The 11,079-nt window shown below is 32.9% G+C and overlaps 1 protein-coding gene across 1 annotated transcript; it reads right to left on the bottom strand.

Annotated features, from left to right (window-relative positions):
* Positions 1-723: 723 nt before the first annotated feature.
* LOC132188223 (Survival protein SurE-like phosphatase/nucleotidase) lies at positions 724-6,224 on the bottom strand. The gene is made up of 10 exons (XM_059602632.2): positions 5,690-6,224; positions 5,171-5,265; positions 4,749-4,816; positions 4,620-4,663; positions 4,327-4,404; positions 4,083-4,236; positions 2,597-2,746; positions 2,308-2,418; positions 1,849-1,914; positions 724-1,161 (listed from the first exon to the last, which is right to left on the bottom strand). The coding sequence occupies exons 1-10, from the start codon at positions 5,989-5,991 to the stop codon at positions 1,063-1,065; spliced, it is 1,167 nt and encodes a 388-aa protein (XP_059458615.2). The 5' UTR covers positions 5,992-6,224; the 3' UTR covers positions 724-1,062.
* Positions 6,225-11,079: the final 4,855 nt, after the last annotated feature.

Raw genomic sequence — 11,079 nt, 5'->3', positions numbered from 1 at the left:
TGTGTATTTTAACAAGATTTACGTCAAAGAAATACAATCTATAATCTCATCATTGACAGCAATTCAAATATTGAAATATCACAGCAATTCAAACCTTAGTAAACGGCATAAATTCATTCCAACAGTTAAAAGTCCCCTGCACATTATATCCCACACAAGGTTGCTGCATGGCTTCCCTTTCTTAATAGAAGCTTATATATTTCAAAGCTCATCCAATCTTAGACTGAAACATTCACGTCCTTATCTTTTTCCATGAGGGACAAAATTTATATATATTTGAAAGCGACGAACTTTTTTTTGTATTTTTAACGGCTAAAATTAACGAAAGAGTTCTAATTGAGAGTAATTGAAGGTTCAGTGGTCCAAAATGAAAAATTTAGAAGTTCAGAGGGCCAAAATAGAATGAATGGATTCATGCCCATTTGGCATTTTGATGGCTAATCGAATGGAGAGGCTTTTAGTGCATTGGTTAAGAACCAACCAAAAACTGCGTATAATTAGTTAGTTTGAATTTTCCTTTTTATCTTTCTTTGGGATTTATTATTTATTTTAAAAAAACAACATTCAAAAGCTATGAAGGTTCAGATTTGTGCTTAACTGATTGCCATAGGTGCTTAATGGGAATTTTGGATCAAATTATCTTTTTCTATTACAATTTACAATTAAATCTGAACCAATTTTTAGAAGCATTATCAAGTTTAAATGTCATAGAACACACACAAGTTCTGGCAAAATCCCCAGTCAACCTATATATTAAATTTAAATTAGATGAAAGAAGTACCCGTCAATTACAAACTGCTCCACAATTCTTTGAAGAAAAAAAAAAATCCAACCAAAAAAAAAAAAAAAGAGAGAGAAAACAAGACAACAAACTGGCATTTTTAAAACATGCCAAAAAGATTACAAGAAGCATTTGCTCCACAGCACAAATAAGAGACTAAAGAACTGAAACAATGGAGAAAAAAGATTAGACTATCGAGAACAGGAGACCCATAAAAATTATATATATATATCAGAAATTCCAAATGTACACTAAATCAGAGGCTGGACGGGGAGAAGCTTTTATTGCTCTCCAGAAAGGGCAGCAGAGATCCAATCTGAAGCAGCTGTTTGAATGTCCATCTCAACATGTGGATAAAGAGAGAGAGGAGTAACTGCGACCTGTCGCTCCAGGGGGGCACAGGGATCAGCAATCATGTAAACTAATAATAATATTGAAAACGACATGCAGAAAAGAATCTCATTTACGTAGAAAAGCAAATGCTACAAGGCATGCTTGATGTCCAACCATGTCAACTTGATACGTCGTTTTTACTCATAAATCTTGCAGAAATTCATTATGACACTGGGACCCAAAAATCTTCCAGAAAATCAAATATGAAAACGGTACCATTCATTCAAAGATGATGGCATGCATACGTGCTATGTCGCATGCTCCATGAAACATAACTCTCTCAGGAGAATTGTGATTTGAGGTAAAGATAAAAGTGGTTGAGTGTTTTATGTGCTGAGTTATTTGCTAATATTTTTGACTTTTTTACGAAAAAGCAAAAAACTGCTCTAAAAGGCGTCAGAAAACGAGCCCAACTTTTTCTTTTTCTTTTTTCTTTCATTCCTTTCCAATAGTCACCAATCATACAGGCAAGCAGAACCCACTCTTTAATATGGGACCTATCTGTAATCTATTACGATTCCTTAAATTGGGAAGAGTAAAAAGGAGAAAAACCAAGCTAACCCCACCCAAATGATACATACTCTTGAAAATCCAGATTTAGTCGTTCCACTTTTATATGGTCAAATGACACAATAATGAGAAAAGAATCTTAAAATTTCATAGACACTACTTACGAATCCACTTTCAAGTGCTCTGAAATCCAGATCCTCATCTGTCTCTTCCTGCTCTTTATCCAGAAACTGCAAATATAAGGCAAGAACAGCAAGGCAATCAGCATCAACCCAATGAAGAATTGCAATTTGCAGAACTAAAGCTAAGGTCCACCCTGTATGTAACACTTTTAGAGATTTGTTAGAAGCAACTTAAACGAAAAGTGACTCATACTTCAATATCAACCATTTCCATAGAACTACAAAATGTCATAGATCTTCAAACAATATAACAATTTCAAGCAACTTCATTGATGAAGGGAGTGTAAATGAAGCAAGTGCAGCTGCTCTCTTAAAGAAGTTTAAACACCTTTGCCATTTCTCAACCATAGCAATCCATCAAAAGTATTCTCACAGCAATCAGAAATCACTTATAATGTCGCTTGTAAAAGCAACCCCACTTGCTATACATATATATAATACCTCTAGCCGGAAATACTTCTTCACCCTGTTGGAATCAGCTTTCCCAGCGGCTCCAATTGATTCAACAACCTCCACATTCTTCCTTTGTGTGTTCAAACGGCGAGCTGCACCCTGAAAACACGAAAGAAGAGAAATTCGAGAATGAACATCGAAAAAATGAAGTATAAACCCCCAATTAACTCTTTTTTTCTTTTCTATTTTTAATAAGAAACTTTTCCTTTAAAAGTTCCAATTTAGAAATTATAAAAAATATATACATATAAATGCCAAGACAGTAAGTGCTACTGACCGCAGCAGAGGCATCTCGGCCAAGCTGTGCAAGCTGAATGCCAAGGCTTTGTTGATTGGACATGAAATGTCCAGCAGGATACCGGCTAGTTGAAACAGCTTGCCAGTTAGAAGTGGATCTCCACATACTTTGCTTGGTCAATTTGAAACCCTGTCGAGTAAAAGATTTCACACATGTATAAGAGAGAAGTATAAAGAATGATTCCCAAGAAAATTTAATATCCTGAAAGCAAGAGTTTAAATCAAAAGCCACAGTGATTTACAAAAACAAGTGAATGAATAAAGTCAATAACTCAGCATGTGGCAGATAACACAGACCAGCTTCCTATAAGAGGATCTAAATGAATAGAAGGGTAGAAAACACCAACTATACAGCTCAGCTGATAAAGTCAATCAGGGGCTTGTGCCAGGGACCAGGGTCAAACTTGAAGATGGTTTAGCACTAACATCTAACAATTTTGTTGCTTAAATTGAAAGGAGGAAAAAATGTTTCCACCAGCCAGCTTGCCGCACATTTGCACAGAATTAAGCATGTAATACTTAGACTCCACTAAATTAAAATTTCTTTCAAACTTTTGACCCAATGGAGCCAAATAGGGCCTATATACTAAAGCACAATAACTGTAGAACTCCAGCACAACAGTGACAAGAATGTGATCACTGTTATCACACTTCGTTGAGGTATCCTATAAAGTTAGCAGGAAAAAAATTTGAGGAGCAAAGACACCAAGCAATATTTTATGGTATGCAGCTAAGAGGTAAAACACAACAAAAGAAAATAATCTTAGATCCACATGCCTCACATGCACCAAGAGTTGCAATGGTTCTATGAATAAGACTATTACATTCCCACTGAAAAGTGAAAACTATCTTGGCTACTTCTACATGCTTGACAGAAGATGCAAATTTCCAGAGTGCCTGTTGATCACTGTTATTTTACACTGGCCATTTACTGCTACCTCCTTTTTCTCCAAGAATTAGATTAGGCCATTTTAACATAAATACTTCAAAAATGACACTGCTTATGTCATCTTCAGTCACCAACTCATCTAATATGACCAAGAACACTTCATTAGTACACTAATATGCCAGAAAATTTTGAAAAGATTTAAAAAAGGTGGGTTTTCAATTCATACAGAATTTGAGAATGGAAAACCAAATGCACCCTAATTTTATTTACTCTCCCTGCAGACTGGGTACGTATTAAAGACAGCATCTGTTAATAATAACTTTGAAGCTTTATTCACACCCTTTCACCAGGACAAGGTTCTGACTCCTAATAACCTTCAACACCAATCCCAGAAGAAAAGAAACTTTCCTCAAAAGAGTTCAAAAGACACCCTAAATATATGTGTTGAATACAAACAACAACACAATGGTAAATGAGAATAATATCTATGTCCAATACCATATTTTGTTAAATACCAGCTCAAAGTTCAGTGTGCAGTACCAGAGACTTTCAGTTAGCATATTTTAAAGGTGCAAACCTTGTTTGTCAAAGGAGAAGTAGGAATCTCTATATTCAGCGAGCAGCTTTTTGGGAAAAGTCCTTTTTCAATATCCCTGATAGCTGCATTTATTAAAGGTAAACAAATAGCAACTGCATCCTTAAAATCAGTTTCTTGACTTTCGTCCTTCTTCCTACAATACATTATATCACCAAAGAATTACTTATCAACATTAATCAGAAGACAAAAATTGAATTCCTATGACAAAGAGTCGTCAAGTCACCAGTTCAGTGATATTGACAATGACGGTACACCACATATTAGCGCCTCTCTAGCTCCAGCAACAACACCTGAGTAAAACCTGATTGACATTTCAGTTATTAAATATCTTTGAAGAGGTCTTCAAATAAGGGCTAAAAGTCGCTGGGAAAAAATTAAAAACAGACTTAACTGATAAAACTACAGTAAACATATACAAACATAAACTTTATAAAATGGGTAACTCCAAAGTTTACCCTGCTTGAGTAAAACACGATAAATATGGAATAAGAAACAAGCATAAAACTAGCAACTTACATGTGATGGCCACAGCTTGATCCCCGATTAATTCCACTAATCACCTGAAAATAAGATCATTCATGAATCTTCTGGATAGCAAAATCTATATATATTTAGTCATATTGATGGCATCATATAAATGCTAACCAGAAGAGGCTTTGACCAAGAAAACAATGCCCCGGATAATGATAATGAGACACAATCCACAGGAGTCCCTGAGTAAAAGAACCATGACCAAGCCTATTACTATCAGTAACCACAATGAAACCGCAAAACCCAGATCAAATTTGCAGGTGTGCATTGATGCCAAAATCAAGGGAAAAAAAAATTTACAATTAATAACTAAAAATCACTGAACTTTTCCATATATATATGATGAATCTGCCTCAAAGTGAAAATTGACCATCATAAAAGCCACATCATATTTAACCAATTCTAAACGCATAAAAGAAAACCAACACACAGGAAATGATAAATTCATCAAATACAAAATAGTTACAGATCCCAATACATTGAAGAAAAAAACTTGGGGCAAATAAGAGTGTAGGAACAAAGACTTGCAGTCATACCTGAAACTTCAAAAGCTGTGGCACCATTAATCTCAGCGGAACTCACAGCAACCGTTTCTTGTAGAGTCACAGAATGACCCGACACTGATTTGTCCCTGAAGCAACCGAATCATAAACTAAGAGATCAAAATACAATTCCAGCTTCAAAAACAATACTCCAAATGAAAGAAGCCACAGACCTATAGAAAAATATACAAATAAGAAACCAAAAATAACTTAAAAACCCTCATACCCATAAGAGTCAATTAAAAGAAACATGCGAAAGAAACTCAAATAATAATACTTGAAATGAAAGAAGCCCACATAGCCGCATATTAAAACTAATCGAAAAAACACAAAAACATACGAATAAGCAATCAAAAGCAATGAAAAAGCTACACACCCAGATGATAAAAATTGGGGAAACAAGCAATAAAATGAAAAACGTAAGCTCTAATCAAAGATAACCCGCACACCACCAACAGGAATGAAGCAAAGAAACACAAGAAAAACCCAAAAGTTGACAAAGAGAGAACCCACGATTGCGGAGCGCAGACATGGACATTGTACAACCCTTCACGAACCAGGGCTTCCACAAGGTACACAAGGCCAGGGGACTCAATCCCGTCGCCATTAGTCACGAGCAGAGTGGGCTTGGAACTGTCTACAGCCTCGGCAGCATCAGAAACGGAGGTGGAAGACGAGGGTTCGGTGGATTCAGCGCTGTCTTTGGATTGGTCGCCTTCTTTGTCAGCCTCATTGTTCTTCTTGCTAAGGATTTCCTGAAGATTGGAAACCAGGCCCGGAGGCAATAAGTTGTTCTTCACGGAAGTGGAAGTCATATCATAGACTAAAGCGCGTGTGTGTGATTTGAGGGAAAATGAGAGAAAGAGTGTTCGTGAATCGTGATTTCTGGGTCTAGAAGAATCAATATCAAAACCCTAGAGAGAAAGAGAGAGAGAGAGAGAGAGAGGGGGGGGACATAGAGGAAGAAAAGGAGGGCAATAAAGCGCTGAGAATGAAAAGGATAGACTGAATGGACCGGTTCAAACGGCGTCATTTTGTGTGTTTGTGTTTGTGAGAGAGAGATTACTTCTTGTGGTAAATGTCAGTGGCCATCATTAAGACATGAGGAAGAAGGAACAGTGTTGAACACAGTCGCATTTGTTGCTGGTTGTTGAGCATACCTTTTAATTCCTCAGTAACATTTTTAAAAATTTGTGATTTGTAAATATAAATTTTTTTCTATTTTTAGATTTAAATTATTTTTTTAAAATCATATTTCAAATTTGACATTTTGAAATTTTTATTTTTAAATCACACATTTTGAAATCACAGCAGAAAGTGTGACTTTTCATAATGTATAGTTGTTAGAAAAATTTATAATGGTTGTTACTAAGAATTGATTAAACTTAACCAAAAAAAGAAAAGACTGAAAAGGAAAAAAAAAAAAAAACTATATTATTTAATGAGAGTTTGCAACAAAGTCTATGGCGTACAAATAAGACGGTTATAACGCCTAATAACCACTTACAATCACCAACTGCATAATTACTTTTGTATGTGGTTATCAAAAATTGCTAACCACTAAGGGTGATGCGATTAGCAGCTCTAGGGGTAGGCGGTTAATAACCACTAACTGTATACCTTTATATATATTATACATATTATATATAAAAACAAAATGAATAATAATATACAAAAAAAAAAAAAAAAAGTCGTTTTGGTGCATTTGATATAGGTTTTTGTTTTTGAGTTTTATTCATTAAAAAAAAAAATATTATTATTATTGAACTTTACCCTAAAAAGAGGTTCAAGGAAGTCCCAAAACACCAAAATTGGCCCAAAATGCTTATTTCTAGAAAGCGGTTATGTGGTGCGGTTATGAGTTTCAATAACCGCTAACTGGAGGTTATTTTAAAATTGCTAACGGCTTAAGGTGGAGCAGCCGCCTATACACCCAAAGCCCTTAGGAGCAACATTTGGTTATCAATTGTGTGGTGTGCACATATCCTCCTTATTATTATTTTTCGTCTTCAATTAGAGAAATAAAAAATGGAGTGGAGTACAATGTTAAAGGATCATACCCACATATTCTTTCTTTTTAAGCTAGATTATTATAATTGATAATGTAGATTAAAAAAATTGTAGGAAAAGTGTGATTAGTTTGTGAGATTGGTAAGGTAGATTAAAAAAATTGTAGGAAAAGTGTGACTAGTTTGTGAGATTGGTAAGGTAGATTAAAAAAATTGTAGGAAAAGTGTGATTAGGTCAAATTTTAGGTGGGAAGCGAATCGATATTATTAATGGGGAGGTGACATATGTGAAAACTATCGTCAATTTTTTTTCTTTTTATTACTTTTAAAGGCTTAAATTATTATTATTATTATTATTTTACATGTCCACACGGAGAGGAAGATTCAAACTAGTAACATCTGTTTTATGAGGCATGATTCCCAACTGATTGATCTACCTTTAGAGACTAAAGGCTTAAATTATTGATTGATTAGTTGCATTGTTATGCAGAGTAATCTATTTTAAATTCAATAATAATTTTAAAAATCACTTAAATTAGTTAAAAAAAAAAAAGTATATGTAATATTACTCTTTTATGTAGGGACCGTTGATATAATACATCGGTATATTATGGATGTATCATAGGATTTGGCTTAGGTGAAGACTTTTTGTAGATTTTTAACGGTTTAAATTTAATTTTAAGTTTTCAATGAGAAAGAAAGAGTATAAAATTAAATCTAAAACTGTTAATTAATCTTTTATTTTTAAATCTCTTTTAATTTTTTTTTTTTTTTAGAACTTGTTTGAGATTGCATTTGAGAAATAGAGCTTTTAAGTCAAAAAGAGCTTTAGAAAAAAAAACTTCATTTTTAAGTTTTTGCCAAAAATGTTTTTTTTGGTCATTTTTAGGCTTTTTGAACCCTTAAAAGCACTTTTAATTTTTTTTACCAAACGAATATTTTTTTCTTCAAACAAACTTTTTGAGTATTAAAAGCACTTTTTGAGTGTTAAAAGCATTTTTAAGTCTCTCAAACGCAATCTCAAATAAACTCTAAGTCAAATCTCCACAAGTAAATTCAAGTCAACTTGTTTAGTTAGCAATTGAATAAAGAATCTCTATACTATTGCATTTGTAAAAACTAGTTTATTGTGGATAAATAATGTAAACGAATCTATTTATGAAAATTCATTTTTTATTTAATTTTTTTACTAGTGGTTGAACAACCACCTTAAATCCTATAGATCCCATACTCAGACAGCTCATTAAATAACAAATCAATTGATACTTTATCTTATTATTATTATTATTAAAATGACATTAGAATTAGTGTGCCCCAAAAAAAAAAAAAAAGGCTCCTTCATCCGGATAACACCTTTTTTGTAGCCTCCAATTACTATGTAACACATTATTAATTTAAGAAAAATACAAAAAATAAAAACGAGAACAATCACACTAAATCAGAGAAGAAAAAAAACCCGTACCCGGCGTGGGTCTCGCCAGCAGTGAACACCTCAAACTCTGCCGGCCGTGACCCACCTCAAAACCCATTTTTAATGCCTCAAAACTCGTTTTTAATACCCCAAAACCCCTTTTTAATGCCTCAAAACTTATTTTTAGATTCAAAACTAAAACTTAGAGATAGAAAGTTAACACTTTAATAGGAGTATCAACCCGGTCCGGTTTCCCGATTTTTGGCCAAAACCGGAACCGGAACCGGAGTACCCCGGTTCTCGGTTTTGGGAAACCGGAACCGGAAACCGGGGTCCCGGTTCCAGGCCGGTTCCGGTTTTACCCAGTCCGGTAACCGGTTTTTGAAAAAAAATTAGTGTTTAAGGCTTATTTTAGGTATTTGGCCTAATATAAGCCAATTATTATTTTTTTCATAAGTTAGCTCATTTAAGAAAAAGCTATTAATCTTTTTGTCTAAATTAAAGAGGCTTTATTGTGATTGTTCCAAATAATTAAAAAATAAACATAAAAAAGCCTAAAAATCCTAAAAAATCAATGTTTTTGCCTATATGAGCCTTAGAAATAAAAATTCAAATTTTTAAAAATACCCTAAAAATCATTTTAAAACCTTCAAAACCGGAAAAGTGAAAAACCTAATTGCCTAAGGTCCTAAAAGCTGCGTAAAAGACTAAAAGAATTAAAATATATATATATATATATATATATATATATATATATATGTATATATATATATTATTTAATAAAATAAGACCCGGTTCCGGTTTTCCCGGTTTTTACCGGGTGCCAAAAACCAGGACCGGAACCGGGGTCCCGGTTTTTTTTTTTTTTGGCAACCGGAACCGAAACCTGTCCCCGGTTTCCCAGTTTCTGGTTTCCCAGTTTTCCGGTCCCGGTTCCGGTTTTCCCGTTATTTTTGACACCTCTACACTTTAAGGATTTTATCACCCTAAAATCTAATGTATTTTGGTCTAACTTATTTTTGTGTATTTTTTATATTTTTGCTTGTGTTTCAATTATTGATTGGAGGTTGTAAAATAGGCGTTTATCAAGATGGTCATTATAAAAGGTTTTTTTTTTGTAAAAAAAAAAAAAAAATCCAATTTAAGGATTGAATCAATTTTCCAGAGACGAATTATGACTAATTTTAAACCCATATAGAAGAATTTCACTAAACAAATTAAAAAAAAAAAAAATGATTAAATATATTTAGAAGGATCCAGCCAAATTCTCTAGTACAACTTTAGACGTGATTAGCGTTACTTTTAACAATTTTCAAACAGGTTTTTTCCTTTTAACAGATCCTGTCGGCTGTCGTGTCATGAGCTGTGTTTTGAAGATTGCTAACGGATCTTGTCGTTTTTCTCATTAGTTTCAAAATTATTGTTTAATCTAAAATTTTAAACTAATAGGAAATAACAAAAAAAAAATTAAGAAAAAATACAAAATTAATCCTTATTTATGGTTTATCTTATTTACAATTAGCTCTATGTGGCATCAAATTAAACTCAAAGGTCTTGAGGTATGTCAAAAAAAATAATTTAGTTTCTACAGTCAATTTTTGTCTATTAATTTAACAGATTTATTTAGTGTGACACTGACTTAAATATGACAATTATAACACGTTATCATAATCTATTACTTTAGTGAACGGAATTTGATTATAAGGATTACATTATCTTTTTGGCATACTTCATGGACATGTGCGTTCATTTTGATATCATATAGAGTTAATTGCAAATCAAGTAAATCACATGAACTAAAATGTGCATTTTTTTTTAAAAAAAAATAATCAAAATTGTAACGATCACCCTCATAAAATGTATAAGCTTAAACTCTTGTTCGGTAAAACTCAACATGTAAAATATTTAACTTAAATAAAAATTAAATTATGCTATCAATGTTAAAATCATTGGTTATTTCAAAATATAAATAAAATGATATAAGGAATTAAAAGGGAAAAATATTTTTTACTTTTATAACTTTTTATGTACTTTTGGATGGTAGAAAAAGTAAAGATAAAGTTCACTTATTCCCTTCAAACTATTAATTTAATGACAATCTACCATCAAACTATCAAATACGACAATTTATTAACCAAACTACCAAAACAATGATGATGTACTCCCCAATAAATTTTCAATAAGATAAAAATACCCTTAAAATTTTGAAAAAAAAAAAAAATAGTATTTTGTTTTTATTTTAGCACGGGTAATTTTGTTATTTTGTTAAAAATGGGAGTACATTGTCATTGTTTTGGTAGTTTTGTGGGTAATTATCGTAATTGATAGTTTGGAGGGTAGATTGTCATTAAGGTAGTAGTTTGACGAGGTTAAGTGGACTTTACCGAAAAAGTAAAGAACATAATTTATTAAGGGACAAAATTGAGTACTATTTACCAATTGCCATGATCTCTTAAGAAGAAAAATGGGGATTTGTTGAAATT

This window comes from Corylus avellana, chromosome 6, assembly GCF_965113065.1.
Source record: "Corylus avellana chromosome 6, dhCorAvel1.hap1.2, whole genome shotgun sequence".
Taxonomy (NCBI): Eukaryota; Viridiplantae; Streptophyta; class Magnoliopsida; order Fagales; family Betulaceae; genus Corylus; species Corylus avellana.
The sequence above is the reverse complement of the archived record's forward strand: the minus strand, read 5'-3'. Positions and strand labels throughout refer to the sequence as shown.